This window comes from Eleginops maclovinus, chromosome 18 (assembly GCF_036324505.1).
Source record: "Eleginops maclovinus isolate JMC-PN-2008 ecotype Puerto Natales chromosome 18, JC_Emac_rtc_rv5, whole genome shotgun sequence".
Taxonomy (NCBI): domain Eukaryota; kingdom Metazoa; phylum Chordata; class Actinopteri; order Perciformes; family Eleginopidae; genus Eleginops; species Eleginops maclovinus.
In genome coordinates this window covers 24,859,195-24,875,869 of record NC_086366.1, presented here as the reverse complement: position 1 = coordinate 24,875,869, position 16,675 = coordinate 24,859,195, and the positions used below count along the sequence as shown (strand labels likewise).

General features: G+C 39.3%; 1 protein-coding gene and 1 long non-coding RNA gene across 6 annotated transcripts; both read right to left on the bottom strand.

The window, feature by feature from the left end:
* Nucleotides 1–593: 593 nt before the first annotated feature.
* On the bottom strand, nucleotides 594–2,454 carry LOC134879704 (uncharacterized). The gene is made up of 2 exons (XR_010167863.1): nucleotides 1,912–2,454; nucleotides 594–1,638 (listed from the first exon to the last, which is right to left on the bottom strand). It is a non-coding gene; the product is annotated as an uncharacterized LOC134879704 (long non-coding RNA).
* Nucleotides 2,455–2,467: 13 nt separating this feature from the next.
* LOC134879702 (Na(+)/H(+) exchange regulatory cofactor NHE-RF3-like) lies at nucleotides 2,468–16,506 on the bottom strand. 5 transcript variants are annotated; one of them, XR_010167862.1, is made up of 11 exons: nucleotides 16,405–16,506; nucleotides 14,614–14,641; nucleotides 13,058–13,119; nucleotides 12,749–12,960; nucleotides 9,240–9,311; nucleotides 8,974–9,106; nucleotides 7,223–7,359; nucleotides 6,924–7,131; nucleotides 5,308–5,504; nucleotides 5,046–5,206; nucleotides 2,468–4,354 (listed from the first exon to the last, which is right to left on the bottom strand). XR_010167862.1 is itself a non-coding variant. In XM_063906186.1 (11 exons), the coding sequence occupies exons 4-11, from the start codon at nucleotides 12,881–12,883 to the stop codon at nucleotides 4,322–4,324; spliced, it is 1,080 nt and encodes a 359-aa protein (XP_063762256.1). In that variant the 5' UTR covers nucleotides 12,884–12,960; nucleotides 13,053–13,119; nucleotides 14,614–14,641; nucleotides 16,405–16,431; the 3' UTR covers nucleotides 2,472–4,321. The 5 variants fall into 5 exon arrangements, 4 of the variants coding, with proteins under 4 accessions (XP_063762255.1, XP_063762256.1, XP_063762254.1 ...); XM_063906186.1 differs by having other exon boundaries at nucleotides 2,472–4,354; nucleotides 5,046–5,210; nucleotides 13,053–13,119; nucleotides 16,405–16,431; XM_063906184.1 differs by having other exon boundaries at nucleotides 2,472–4,354; nucleotides 5,046–5,210; nucleotides 16,292–16,422.
* Nucleotides 16,507–16,675: the final 169 nt, after the last annotated feature.

Here is a 16,675-nt window from a genome sequence, read left to right as displayed (position 1 = left end):
CATATGTTTAATCCTTACCTTAGCAATCTCCATCGTCGCGTAGGTCTGTCATTGTTATGTGCATTGTTGTTGTTGGCTGATATCAGGCTAGCTTACTATGAAAAACCCATGAAAGTCCATATAGGCATACAAGAGTAGACCTAGGAAATCACCTTATCACCACTGTTGGGCAAGTTACTCAAAAACTGTAAAGCAGCCTACTGATCAGGCCTACCCAATAGGCATAGGCCTACTGTCTTTTCAACCCTTACACTACCATAGGCCTATTACTATTTAAAATGTAGGCCTAAGGCATTGCTTTTGCATTACTTAAGTAACTTTAACAGACTAAAAAAATTGCAGGTTCAGGAATAGCTTTCTGACCCACCACACTGAACACCATTAAAATCCAGGTTACAGTAAAACGTATTGTAACTTAAGTTACTAGCATTGTAACTAGTATATATTACAGTTCCCCCCTCTGCAATGCCTTACATTAGTTACAGGAAATAAATAAATAATGCATTACAGTAATTAAATACTTTTGTAATGCTTTATTCCCAACACTGCTTATCACGTGGGTGATATCAACAAAATACAACAATACGATAAGATAGATAAATAAACTTTATTGTCCGTTAAGAAAGCTTTCTGCTGAGGAGTTCTTGTAGTTGGTGGTAGTAGATTGAATCTCCTGTCTGGTGGGAGTTGATGAAGGGGATGAGAGGGTCCTCTATCATAAATCTTAATTCTTATGGTAGTCAGCGTAGAGAAGCTTAAGCAGGAGTGATGTCATAGACTGCAGAGAAAAATGTTGAGGAATAAAGATGAAGTCTTGGAGAACTGTGGCCTATCCAATGGAACTTGAAGGACACTGTCCGGTGGGATAACAAAGTAAGACTCTTCGGAAACAGACGCAAGAGAAGCAGATCCCAAATCAGGAACATCACATTGCTGTGGAAGAAGACAGAAAAAAACCAGGTATGAGTATATGGGTGGTTGACGTGAACTCAAATCCAAAGTGAAAAAAATAATAATTCAAAAATATATGTCCAATGACATATAATTATATTCCCTTATATGTGAATAATTCAAAACTGAATGTGTCCATTTCTAATTCTTCATATATTTTGCATATTATTCACTTTTTGGTGTGGTAGTCCTAAAATGTGTCCACCGGTGCAACGACATAAAGAATGCCATTATTTAATTCAGAGAATGTTGGACAGGTAAGATAGATAAGCACAAGGCATATTAGTTTGTCCCAATTATATTTCCACATCAAACATACCCCCAACAAATTCAGAATTATGTTATTTATATACTATAAGATGTACACATAGAGACTTAACCCAAATGTCTGGGTTACATTCATTATAATTTGTATAAAACTCAAGGAATCTTCATTTCATCCTTAAAGCTGCATAGTGATGATATCATTGTTATACTATCCAACACTTTTTACATACATTTTTCATTAAAATACCTTTTCCCCTCACAATTCAATTTGTCGCACCACAGGACATTTTGTTGCACCGTTGGACAACAGAATACTAGTATGCCTATGTTGTGTACAGTCAAATTTATTATTTCACCCACTTTCACCCCCACAGATGACAGGTACCCTGTCATAAATTTCCGTCCGTACGTTGGACCGGTCTATGGACAGTAAATAAACACACAACTAAACAAACAAACAAATACCCTAATAATAAAGTCATAAAGGATTACAAGTGTGTAGCCTAGCCTACATTCAATTATTAGGCCGAGGCTAGGCTATTTCGGCTACGGTTTAGCCCAGACGGCAAAATATGTTTGGCCCGATCTATTTCCTATCTGGGGCTCATCTGGCCCTGAATCGTTTTCGGTATTCATAAGGCTATGGCAATAATATTCAAACAAATGCCTAGTTCTAGATCTAGGCTTACTCACCTTTTGAATAGATGTCAGGACAGCTTCTTCCAGCTCTTGGTCTGTGATGTGCCCCTTCCGTCTCAGCCCAACGTCGCCACAGAATCTCCTCACCGACATCTCCGAGGACCCCTTAATTCCCATACTCTTCAATGTCTCAGACATTTCGGCGTGAGTTTTCCCCGACAGAAAGAGTTGATTTATCATCTCGTAGTGAGACTCCAAATTAGCCATGTTTCCTTACAGATCAGTTGTGGCATGAGTCAGTTGTTGGCTCGCGATCGGTTTCCCTGACAACTAACATTCCCAGGATTTGTTATCCGAATGTTTCATTTTCCATTTTCCGTTTGGGGGTGCATAATCGAAAAAACGAGAAAACGAAAAACGAGAAAACGAACCGTAATCCGATTTCTGGTTTTGGTTTTGAAATCGGAAAAACGAGAAAACGAACCGTTATCCGATTTCTGGTTTTGGTATTGAAATCGGAAAAACGAGAAAACGAACCGTTATCCGATTTCTGGTTTTGGTTTTGAAATCGGAAAAACAAATGAACGAATGATACACGGATTACTCAGGTCTTGTACTTGAGTAAAAGTAGAAGTACCAGAGTGTAGTAATACTCTGTTACAGTAAAAGTCCTGCATTCAAAATGTTCCTCCAGTAAAAGTGGAAAGGTATTAGCATCAAAATCTACTTAGTACTTAATATGCAGATTGATCCATTTCAGAATATATACACTGTTGCCCATAATAATTTCGTTTCCAGAAACATTCCTCTTTCATCCTATTTAATTTTCATATGTGATGTGTTTGGAAGAGATTGATCAATAAAGTTTTGAGAAGTTATACACTTATCTATCAAGTATAAATCACATTGTCACAACAATTTCATGAGAATAGGTAAAAAATGATTGTATTCCAACTTTATGGGCAACCGTGTACAATATATTTGATTCTATTGATACATTTAAGTGTTATCAAAGCTTGCAGCTAATGTGAATCACTTTGTATGCTGCAGGATAGCAAATATATATATTAGAGATTTAATCCTGTATCTTTTGACTGTTCATCTGCCAAATTACACACAAAGTCATATATTATTTCCCCCCCCTTTTTCCGAAGATACAAAATAAAGAATAGAAATCCTGGCATAATACAGTTACTTTCTCTAGGATTATATGAGCGTATCAACCATGGTGCCTTCAAGTAATAATTAGAAAATGAAATTTTATAATACAAAAACAAACATCTTTAAACCAACAATGATATGTTTTGGGAGTGTTGTGCTCATTTCTGCATGTTATCAAAAAGTGATCTTAATTTAAAGTTGTAGTAAATCACATTTATGTTATAGAGTGGTGCCTTGTTTCTGAAACGTTTTTTCTCAGCCCTAAATTCAACATTATATCCCCTTCAGCTCCACCTTTATAGTATTTAGTGTCTGCTAATTTATACTTTTATCGTGCGGCAGCTGTTTACGTGCAGACCCCTAACATTCTTTTAACTTCTCCCCTCCTGAAGGCGGTAAAGCTCTATCTGAAAACGGCATGTTCCCATACATGTAATAAACCGTCATTTTCTGGAAACACCGGACTGAACTCTATGATCTTTATTGTAAAATATCTCTGAACATAATATTTAACAAACATTTATTACTGCATTGGAACCAATCTACCATGCCAAAATAATACTCACATGGAATTTTGACTGATTTTCATTTATCTATTTCTCTATATGGGGCCACGTCAGGACTCAAATGTACTTTGTTCCAGGCTTGTGGCCTGGATAGTGAAAAGGGTAAAAAAAACAAAATGTTTTACAGCTAATCATATAACACTAAAGACCAAAACAGACTTAGCAGAGTATTTAGCGATACACATATTTATTCATTTGCTTGTATATGGGCGGCTGTGGCTCAGGAGGTCGAGTATCGAAGTGTCCTTGGGCCTTCACTGAACCCAAACTGCTCCCTGAGAGTGTGTGTGTGTGTGTGTGTGTGTGTGTGTGTGTGTGTGTGTGTGTGTGTGTGTGTGTGTGTGTGTGTGTGTGTGTGTGTGTGTGTGTGTGTGTGTGTGTGTGTGTGTGTGTGTGTGTGTGTGTGTGTGTGAATGAGTAAATGCTGGCTAGTGTTGTAAAGTGCTTTGAGTGGTCGTTTTACAAATGCCAGCCCATTTACCATATATAATGCTCAATATTGTAAAGACAGTTCACAGCTTACATCATACAGTATCTTTCACTCAAAAACATGACCATTGCTTATAATTAACAAAAGTATATAAATCAAAAAGTACATTTGGACTTCAGAGGGTTAACAAACCAATTCATGCAATCTTATTAACACAAAAACGTGGGCCCAACACCGGTCCCAGGAGACCATTACTAGCTCCTGGTCTTCCTGTCTCCTGATGTGATGCTTGTTCTGTGTATTCCCATCACAAGAAAACATCACCTGTTCTCTCTGACAGCTGAAAAACACAAAACAGGGTAAACCATTAGTCAGAATAACCTTTAATAAGGGGCCCTGCAAACCATCTGTGGCAGCGGGGTGTGGTTAAAGGATGATTGCTGGAGTGATAGGAGTGGCTCAGCCGGAGACCAGACAGCTGATCAGAATCAGGTAATAAAACAGTCCAACAAGAAACAAAATCCACAATATGGCTCGCCAGGTGGGGATTCTCAGGGCTGGAGGCTCCCCTTCCAGGACCCAGCCTACTGCAAGACACCAGAACCAAGTTACCAGCATGCTTTGATTTACTGACTCCGGCCGAGCAACTCCCATCACCCCAGCAACCAGCGCTTTAACCACAACCCGCTGCCACACCATCGTTCACTTTATGACACAGATTATTATTCTAAAAGCATCGGTTGTCAATTGTATACAAAATAAATATTTTAAACTGAAAGTACTAAAAGGAAATGAAAGGGTTTCTAAGGAGAAGGTGATACAATGCTGTAGAGAAAATTTGTTCTGGCATTTAAACCTATCTTGACTAACTTGCTTAGCTTGCTGCAAATGCATCCCGGATAAACGGAAGAAAACTTGTTTATCTCAATTAGACCTATCCTGGTAAAAAACAACAGTTATATAGCCACTGTTTTGGAATGGACACAGTATTCCTGCCAGATTCACAGATGTAATAAGCTGTGGGATCATACCTGTGTGGGTAAAGATCCTGACTGATCCGGGACATATGTTGTTGGATTAGTTTGACTTCCAACTCCATCTTTCAGCGAGGTTCCACTCTGGTTCTTAGTGCAGTGTGAGACGCTGTTATCCTTTGCTGAACATTCGTCATAGAACAACAATGGAGAAATTCCTAACTGTGGGAAAAACAGAAAGCAGTTGAAGACAAATTCCGATACAGAATCTGTGGGATGAATCCGATCAAAATCAAAGTCCTGATATCATGGTCTTTACCTCTCTGTAAAAGTCTCTTCCTGGGATAGATATGGAGGTGAAGACGACTGCATTACCGCTCTGTCTAACCTCTTTGACGACTTCCTCATGCTCCATGGACTCGACAGGTTTCCCGTTAATAGCCAGCAGCAGGTCTCCATCCTCCATCCCTGCCCCCTCAGCCGGACTCCCCACATCAATCTCCCTCAGCACATGGACTGGGTCACAGCAGGAGAGGATAGGAATCAATACTTCAAATCACCTCATTACTACTGAGAGGAAGGTTCTCAAATGGTCTTGAGTTTAAAGCTTCAGTTGGTAACTTGATCAACAATATGTTGCAAACTATATCAATATCCTGAGAGTAGTGCATGAGAAAAACAACATGTGAAAAGATTCATGTTCCTCTGCCTCCTCAAAGCGCTCCTTTTGGCATCACAGCTGAGCAGAGGAAAAACAACCAATCAGCAATTCTTTTTGACATTTGCCGATGGCTGCTACCAAACCCATTGGACATCTCTTGCTGATGTTGGCTTCCTTGTAAAGTTTCCATGTTGAAAAAGTTTGGTCCTTTATTTGTTTCATTTATTGGTCAGGGGAGGGCTGTTATGAACAACGACACAACAGTGCCCACCGACCATGTTTAAAAAGTTGAACCAGCTACTTTGCTAGCTGTACAGGGGAGTCAACAAGTTGTGGTCGCTGTTATTCTTCGAAGATGGCCGACTTGCTTTTGATCAGTGCATTCCCATTTCCTATAAACTGCTCAGTTGCACAACTTAGCTTTCTTTGCTTGTACTACTGCCCAGTGGGGTTCCAGACATGAACATTTCATTCCTGGAGAAAATGTTGACTTTAAACAAATACTGAATGTAAAAAGTATCATATAAGTACCTACATTTCGGTATACCCATGCTCCATTACAGGTGGAATGAGTGTGTTTGTGTGTGTGTGTGTGTGTGTGTGTGTGTGTGTGTGTGTGTGTATTAGATTGTTTTCATGTGTCCGCCGGGGCCCTCCTAAGATATTCTTAAAAAATAATATTTAACCTAAAGGATTTGATTTGATTATATTAACTCATAATTGGACAATCAACATTTATAAACAAATGATTGAAGAAATAAACCCTTCAAATCTGCCTATTCACTTTCTGTTGGAATGTGAAGGTTTAAATGAAAGAAGCCCCTTTGGCCGTCTCTCGGAGTCACTGGGAAGATAGGAGAGTCATTTCAAATGACAGTAAAATTGACCAATCATATCTTCCATCTAAATGGGTTGGCTTTACGACAAGTTCTGCCCACTGTGAAGCTAGGGGGAAAACTAGCTAAGCCTTCATTTCTATCCATAAGGAATTGCTGATGACTTTCAAAGCAAAACTCATTCATGCATTTTGCACCCGGGCCGTTGTTCCAATATTCACGCAGCTTGTGTGAAGATATGATTATTTGTAATGTGTAAAGAAAATGTTTAGCTTAATAAATAAGTCATTTTGGTAATAACTCTTGCTCTCTCCGTTGTATTGATAAGGCTTGACTAGCGTCTTAAGGCTAGAGTTTTTGGGGTTTTTTTCTGACGAGGGAAGGGGGGTCAGAGGGCCTAGGTATGAAAGTCACGGCTCGCCACTGAGTGTATCTCACCTATCCTTCGAACTCCCCCCAGCTTCTCTTGTCTCAGCAGGAAGCCGTATCCATTTTGGTCTTTAACCAGCTGCATGGTTTTGGGCGTGTAGGGCAGGCCGCAGCACTCTGCCCCCACCGGCAGGGTGGGCATCTTCCTCCTGACGTTACAAGACTGGCTCTCAGGGTCGATCACCAGCACCGTCACCGAGCCCCCACTCTTCTTCAACTGAGAGCCAGACAGACAGCGTGAGTCACACACATGTTCAGTCCAACAGAACACACACCATCAAGCTGAGTGAGGAACACCGGACTCTTACAGTTCTGCTGAGAGCGGCGTGTGGGAGGGTCGACACGGTGACCCCGTTGATCCACATCAGTCTGTCCCCGGAGCAGACTCCAGCTCTCTCTGCTGGACCGTCAGCCACTGTGCTCACAATATACTGGCCCTTTTGACCTGGTGACACACAGGAGAGCTTTTTATAAACATAATTATCCTTATCAGTACAGTGTGGAATAAAATGTTTGTACTTTGTAATAAGGCAAAGTAGAGTTTATGGAGAACAGCTGTTAATAAATGATTAGGGAATGTGTTTGTTTGGAAAGTTCCTCTGTAGGGCTGATTTATTTTGGAACAGTCCAACATTTTGGGAGCTGCCACTGTTCTGAGAGTGAGATTTTCAGAATGATGTCCATACTGTATACTGACTGTGTGTTAAAGTACAGAGCTGGAGTCCGGCTGTGGTAAGTAGCCTAGCTTAGCATAATGACTAAAAGCAGAGAGAAACAGATAGCCTGGTTCTATCAAATGTTTAATCTCTAAAATCTGACAATTTGTGGAATAAGTACTCCAATCTTGTACTAAAAGTAAAAGTACCAGAGTGTAGGAATACTCTGTCACAGTAAAAGTCCTGCATTCAAAATGTGCTTAAAGTAGGGACAGTAAAAGTAGTCGTTGTTTGATTGGTCCATTTCAGAATAATATCTCTGATATGTTTTATAAGTATTGATCATTAAAGTGTTCTCAGAGCTGGTAAAGGTGCAGCTAGTTTGAATGGCTTTGTATACTGCAGGGTAGCTGCTGGATTTACTCCAGGTGAACTAAAGTCTGATTTAAGGGCTGATTATATTTACCATCATTAATCCAGATCTGTAAAGTAACTAAAGGTATTAAATACATGTAGTGAAAGTAAAAGTACACAGTAGAATTAAATGGAAATATTAAAGTAAAGTAGTAGTATCTCAAACCACTTAAGTTAATCTACTTAGTTACTTCCCACTTCTGTCATAATGTCACCACAGTGAGGTTGTCAAGTTTGATACAGAGATCAAAACCAAAACATGTGCCCAGCAAACGTGTATATACAGTACGTGGATGGATGGATGGATCTTAGAAACTGGTATGGAGTGAGGAATCCATAATTCCAGTTTGTAACTAAACACATAATTGTCTTTAACACAAATCCTGCTCTGGACCTTTTTATATGCAGGGTGCTTTAAACAGTGGTGCAGGGAGGACGTGTTGTAGCATCGCAAGGGGAATTCTCCATTGGATTTTAGGAGATTGCAGAAAATAAGATCTTTGGCAAACAGACGTTTGATACTTAAGGACCATTTGTTCAGCAAGATAATATCCACATATTTACACCACTTAAGTAATAATTGAAATGTAGATGCAACTGGCAGTAGGAAATAGCTAATGCCATGCTACAAACAAACATTAGTAAGAGCGGACTTGTGTTTGCCGTGGTAACGTTTAGTAGTCTCACTCAGAAACTTCAGAAGACACCGTAAAGCTTCGGATATTAATCAATGTGTTGTTTGCTAGACGAGGGAGCCCAGAAGTGCTTTAATGCTAAGCCATTTGGGGTTTGAGGACTCATTCTTGTCTATAGAGCGAGGGTGGACTCAGAGAAATGAGTGCAACAAGTGAATCATCAATCTGACATTTTTGCTGATTGGCTTTCTTATTGAATAGTTAAAGCTCAGAGCATCGGGGTGTATGGTCTTCAGAAAGGCTGTAAATGAGTTATTAACACTCTGTCAAACAATAGCAGCAGTGTATTGGCACCTTCCACTGAGACGATGGTCATTCCCAGGCCATGCTCCGGGTGTCTGCTGATGTGACACAGTCTCGGTCTGGACCAGCGGTCCCCTTTAGAGGCCTTGGCCAGCATCTGTAAGTCCACACCCATAGACACTGCCTGTGGAGAGACATGCTTAGGATTCAATAGATGGAGGAATACATTAGAGAAAATAGGGCGACTGTGGCTCAATTTACCCCCATAGGCATGTTAACGGTATATAAAGCGTTTCTTTATGTCATGGTAACTGTACCTGTTCGTGCTCTTCCCTCCTCAATACCAGGAGGAACAAGTGTAAGCCGCATGACTGGATCTTCCTCACAATCTGGCAGGAAATTCAGAGGGATACAAACAATGTAGTGAATAAACTTAATCCCTAATGCCTGTGAGGCCTGTCCCTTAAACATTTAGCGCCATCCCAAACTACACAAACACAACATTTATCTTGAAACAAAAGGGAAGAAAAGCAGATCTTAATTTCTGCTTTTCTTTGACCCCTCAAGTCTTAATGATCAATCCCAGGTTATGATAAAGACAAAAGAAAACATTCAGGCCAGAACCTTTAGATCAGTCCAATCTGTTAATCTCAACTAAGTTGTAAAGGGGACCAATGATTAGTGGGGTTAAAAAAACAGGAAGTCAATCTGCTTCTTTTGTCATCACCCAGTTAACAATTTAGTACATGTGCCCTTAGTGCTTAGACCTTTTAACCTCTAATAAAATGCATACATGTAAGGCCGTAATTATAATAGAGTGATGCAGTGATGACGTCTTTTTGTAGGCAGACGTGGAAATTAGCATCCCAAATGTTTCTTTAGGAAAAGCCAATGGTCTTATTCAATTAGATATTGGCATATTGCAGCAAATAGAATCTGTTGCAAACACACATGTACAGTGGGGCAAAAAAGTATTTGGTCAGTCACCAATTGTGCAAGTTCTCCCATTTGAAAAGATGAGAGAGGCCTGTCATTTTTATCATAGGTATACCTCAACTATGAGAGACAGAATGAGAAAACAAATCCAGGAAATCACATTGTAGGATTTTTAAAGAATTAATTTTCCAATGATTGTGGAAAATAAGTATTTGGTCAATAACAAAAGTTCATCTCAATACTTTGTTATATACCCTTTGTTGGCAATGACAGAGGTCAAACGTTTTCTGTAAGTCTTCACAAGGTTTCCACACACTGTTGCTGGTATTTTGGCCCATTCCTCCATGCAGATCTCCTCTAAAGCAGTGATGTTTTGGGGCTGTCGCTGGGCAACACGGACTTTCAACTCCCTCCAAAGATTTTCTATGGGGTTGAGATCTGGAGACTGGCTAGGCCACTCCAGGACCTTGAAATGCTTCTTACGAAGCCACTCCTTCGTTGCCCTGGCGGTGTGTTTGGGATCATTGTCATGCTGAAAGACCCAGCCACGCTTCATCTTCAGTGCCCTTGCTGATGGAAGGAGGTTTTCACTCAAAATCTCACGATACATGGCCCCATTCATTCTTTCCTTTACACGGATCAGTCGTCCTGGTCCCTTTGCAGAAAAACAGCCCCAAAGCATGATGTTTCCACCCCCATGCTTCACAGTAGGTATGGTGTTCTTTGGATGCAACTCTGCATTCTTTCTCCTCCAAACACGACGAGTTGAGTTTTTACCAAAAAGTTCTATTTTGGTTTCATCTGACCATATGACATTCTCCCAATCCTCTTCTGGATCATCCAAATGCCCTCTAGCAAACTTCAGACGGGCCTGGACATGTACTGGCTTAAGCAGGGGGACACGTCTGGAACTGCAGGATTTCAGTCCCTGGCGGCGTAGTGTGTTACTGATGGTAGCCTCTGTTACTTTGGTCCCAGCTCTCTGCAGGTCATTCACTAGGTCCCCCCGTGTGGTTCTGGGATTGTTGCTCACCGTTCTTGTGATCATTTTGACCCCACGGGGTGAGATCTTGCGTGGAGCCCCAGATGGAGGGAGATTAGCAGTGGTCTTGTATGTCTTCCATTTTCTAATAATTGCTCCCACAGTTGATTTCTTCACACCAAGCTGCTTACCTATTGCAGATTCAGTTTTCCCAGCCTGGTGCAGGTCTACAATTTTGTCTCTGGTCTCCTTTGACAGCTCTTTGGTCTTGGCCATAGTGGAGTTTGGAGTATGACTGTTTGAGGTTGTGGACAGGTGTCTTTTATACTGATAACGAGTTCAAAAAGGTGCCATTAATACAGGTAACGAGTGGAGGACAGAGGAGCCTCTTAAAGAAGAAGTTACAGGTCTGTGAGAGCCAGAAATCTTGCTTGTTTGTAGGTGACCAAATACTTATTTTACCGAGGAATTTACCAATGAATTCATTAAAAATCCTACAATGTGATTTCCTGGATTTTATTTTCTCATTCTGTCTCTCATAGTTGAGGTATACCTATGATAAAAATTACAGGCCTCTCTCATCTTTTTAAATGGGAGAACTTGCACAATTGGTGGCTGACTAAATACTTTTTTGCCCCACTGTATGTTACACGTTTTGTATAGCAGGATAATCTCCACATATTAACACCACTTTTATAATAGTTCAAGCTTTAATGCCATTGTTAGAAGTAAAGACCTCACATCGTTCTATATTGAATTACATGGTGGTCACATGACTTCACATCAACAGCTAAAGGCGGCTAATTTGGCGTGCTATTAGTAGACTCATTAAGCTTCTTGTTTGCAACCACTGTTTCATCAGTAGGGTGTTTGCTGATGTATTTTATGTCGCAGAGCAACACTTGAAAATCCTGTAAGCTTGCGTTAACCAAACACCTAATTTAAGTTATCTAACCGAAAACATGCACAAAAATTCACTTCAAGACGAGGGAGCCAAGAAATGTGAAAATGCTAACTTACGTCCGGGGTTAGGACTAATTTCTACACCAATTTACTCTACGTATAATATTTAAAGAATTCAACTGAACATTGTTGACATGTAGACAATCTGCAATACTTGTAGGCGTGTCCCCATCACAATCTACAATATCAAACTATTAAAACAATAATTACTCTAAAGTTCCCCTATTATACTATTTTTCAACAATATATTACAGGTCTTAGATATACAGACATGGAAATAAGTGTTTGATCCCCTGCCGATTTTGTAAGTTTGCACACTTACAAAGAAATTAAAAGTCCTTACTTTTAATGGTAGGTTTATTTTAACAGTGAGAGACAGAATATAACTAAAAAAATCCAGAAATGTACATAATGTAAAAGATATCAATTGATTTGTGTTTAATTGGGGATAATAAGTATTTGATCCCCTTGCAACCAACAAGAATTCTGGCTCCCACAGAGCGGTTAAATAAGTCCTCTCGCTTTAACAAAGTTCTCCTGATGTCAACTCGTTACCTGGATAAAGGACACCTGTCCACAGTCAATAAATCAGATCACAACCTCTCCACCGAGGGCAAGACCTGTCTATGGCAGTGTTGCCACAGTTACCTTCAAAAACTAATCTGATTACTCCTTTAAAAAGTAACTTAGTTACTTTACTGATTACTTGATTTTAAAAGTAACTAAGTTAGATTACAAGTTACTTTATTAGTTACTTTCAGCAGCTGCCGACAAAACTAAGCATGCTACAAACGTCACTTTGTTCATCCAACCTCAAGACAAATGAAAACCATAAATAGAAACATTTCTCACAACACATTTCATAAAAACAGGTACAGGCTGTGTTGCAATATGTTGCTCTTTTAAGTATCTGGGAGGCCTTTATACTATATTTTTGACACTAACCCTGGTGAAGTTTGTGTTGTCCACGTATTCCTCATTGACCTCCAGCACCCGGTCTCCGTCCTTGAGGCCACTATGCCCTGCAGGACTCCATGGGTCCACATCTCTGATCTCAAAGGCCCGGCTGCGGTTGTCCATCCGCAGGTAGAAGCCGAAGCTTTGTCCCTCCAAGCGCTTCAGCTGGCACAGTGTGAGCACGGGGCTCGGGTCAGGCTCTGCACACATTGTTAGTTAAGCTCATCAACTCTGGGGGATTTGAGGAGAGGGCTTTTTAAGGGTTGTGTATGACAAGAACTGTTTTTCAAACCTCACCAGGATCATCACCGATGACCAGAGCTGGATTATCAATCCCTTCCTTTGGATTGAAGGTAAAACTGATGTGAGGAGGAATGGAAAATGGACAGTGAGTATGTCAGTGTAGCACAACGGGAAGAGTTAAGATAGAATTCAATATTGTTTTAAACTTCACTCATAGGCGATGGGTGTAAGGATAATATTTGAACAACTCTCATACTTGTTTTCAACACCAGGGAAGATATTAATACGTTTATAACATTGATTCTATGCACTTCCTTAGCACAGGAGCTATAGACAGCACAACTGCTTATAGTAGGTGCCAAAGAATCTTGATGCAACAAACAAACATCATAAGTTACTAGGCTACAGAAAAGATTGAACAATTCTACCGTTACACAATTCACATGCTGGTTACTCATTTGTTTGTGTCATACAATGACGCCAGCAAAACCAATGACATGAATTCAGAATGTACGACAACACGTGCAAACAACAACTGTACTCTAAATACTCTGGATGTGACATTTAACAATGGTATTTCATAACGACCATCCGTCACTGAGTAGACTGTAGACTGTAGAGTTAGGACTGGGGTAATGAAGGCTAAAGACCGATAAGCATTACCCAAATTATTCATCCTTACACTTCTGTGCACTACATATAAATAATTTTGGAAGGCTATTAGGTACTATTTCATAGTTTACAATTGGTATTGGTAAAACAACCTCATAAGAACTTAGCACTATCATAGGGCTAACTATGTTTTGAATTCTGCCAGAGTGAGCTGAGGGAGGCTAATAGAAACTGCATTTAATGTGTACACTTCATCCAGAATATTAGCAGCACACAGCTATCTGTATGTAAAGATAGTATAAAGTATAGAATGTTTTTTTTTTAACCCTGAATGAATTCTGTTTCTTAATTATAACTTTTGTGTTTGGCACAACTTCAAAGTGTTATGAAGACGGTGCCTTGATATCTAATATTGTTCATATTAGAACTGAGACATTGAATAGACATTGTGGTAAATTGGATGCTGCTTTCAGAATACATGCGACACAGCTGGGATTGGACCACCGGATGGAGACAACTCTTGTTGTTTTTCTTACACCCACCATCTAACCCTAACCTGACAGTACCAAGGCTGCATGTGCTGGTACACGATGAAGACGTAATTTAAAGAACATTAAAAAACGTTTTAACTAAATGATGTTGCATTGCAGGATTGTTAAATATCAACACTCTTGTCTGCTGATAGGCCCGGTAAAATAGCAAAAGACACATATTGTGTAGAGTATAGAGATGTTTGGAAGTTCACAGTTCAGCCTTTATCTGCTGCTGTGTTATCACAGTGATGTCATAACTGCATGGCAACAACACAACACACTTTAAGTAATTAAGTTATTACACAATTGATGTTATTTCTACTTTGACATGTTTTATAAACTGGCATCAATGTAAGGTATAGGGTTTATAGGGAATTGTCCAAAGCAGGGAGTGGTTCTTTAAAAAGTAGTTTTAAAGAACCACTCTGTTTAGTACTACAACAGTGAGTCTAAAGTTACACTTACCGGGGAAATTCCATCGCATCCTGGCAACCTGTGGAAGTGAAAGTGACAAAAAATGTACCCATTGAAATATAACAGCAGTTAAGTCAGACCTCAGGCCAACTGTCCACCATCTTGGGTACTGTTTACCATCGCCATACCTGTGGGCAGCTCCTGGGTGTTTACTAATATTTTAGATTTGCATCAACTAGAATGATAAAAAGATATTGAACTAGATAACGTGTAATAATGTAATAATATAGTTATTGAAATTAACTTAACAAATGACCCCTAAGAACAATAAAAACAGTAACATACTCAATTTATGACTTGAAAATGTTTACCTACAACATATTGCTTATTCATAAATTATAGTATATAGGCTATGTCATTCAAAGTTCCAAAGACAGTTCTTGCGTACTGTGTTAATTGTCTTCACGAATTGAAGCATGATTTGTTCCATGGTTAAATAAAAAGCTTCAGAGATGTTAGCATTCTGTTCCTCAATCTAAAATAAGTCAGTAAATACATAGAGACTACTTAACGTCATCCAGCTGAACACTAGTTTGCTTTTAGCTTAGTGATGGTTACCTGCGCTACATGCTAACATTAGCTTTTTACTTCTGGCCAGTAGATTTTAACTCGAAACAACACAAGTTAAGTTGATTTGTTAACATTTAGTCTAAATAAACATTTAAAGTATCTATATCTTTTGTTTATTTCCTATGATAATCCAACATTTAATTGAGAAATACGACACTTTCTGTTGAGGGAACCAGTTCGATGCTAACTTCTGCGTTGGACTACAAAAGTACTTCTTCACTTCTGCAGGTTATTGTTCCTGTTGACTTTAAGTAACTCATTCCTACTGAGCAATATACAGATATATACACATTTTTCAGCAAATTCAATATTAATATATACATAGTCTGGGTACAAAAAAACAATATTCCAAGCAATTCCTATTCCTCTAAATGCAGTGAGGTAGAAAAGTCAAGCCATTCTCAAGAATTGTAGTGAGGACCCAAACCAACAATGTGTCTCTCTTCCTCAGCTCCAAGCCAATTGGTTTCTATTGAATGTAATATATTGATCCTGTCAAAAAAACACTTTAACAAGAAAAAAAACACCAAGAGTCAACAGGCCAAACCCTGCTTATAACCAGGGGTTAGTTACAAAGGCCATTTACTCAAGTACTGTACGAAAATGTTGAGGTACTTCTACTTTCACTGGGTATTCTGTTTATGCGACTTTATGCTTCTACATTACATTTTAAAAGCCAATATCATACTTTTTACTCCACTACATTTATATGACAGCTTTTGTTACTAGTAACTTATTAGGTTTATAAATAAATACAATTATTAAATAATCTTTGACATGTATTTGCAGGTTAAGATATCCAGCAGCAGCTTATAACATTATTCAAATCAGGGCCACCTTTACCAGTTGTGATAAAAACACATAAATAATAATAATAATGATCGCAACCAAGTAACTCAATATGTACGTGATTCTGAAATGGGCCATTACGAACTTAGGAACTTAATTATTCTGATGCTTATACTATTGTATTTTTACTTAAGTAAGATTTTGAATTCTAGTCTTTTACTTATAAAAAGCTCCTTTTACTTAAGTACAAGTTAACTGCTTCTAACTGTAATAAAGGTAATATAAAACACAACAGGCAAGAGTGACTTACCACTACAGTCATGAAGAGTTCTCTAAGGTGAGTTGTGTCAAGTGGCACAGGAGTATACAGTATTCACATTTGTATAGTCAAATCATGGAGAGTGGAGCAGAGACAGAGCCTACCTGTGAAGGTCCTCATGGAGTCCAGAGTGTGTTTTCCTGCAGAGACTGTGACACTGTGGACAGACAAGGTTCACAGCACACACACACACACACACACACACAATAAAAGACACCTTCAGCCGGTGAAACGGCGACTCCTTTCGCCACAGCAATCTAGGTTAAACATTTACCGACTAGCAGAGAGGAGCCGAAACAATAGGGTGGAAGTAACGTCTGTAGACCCAACTGTTTTTGTCTGTCTCTAAAACCCTAACCCTCCTTTCCTTCTCGT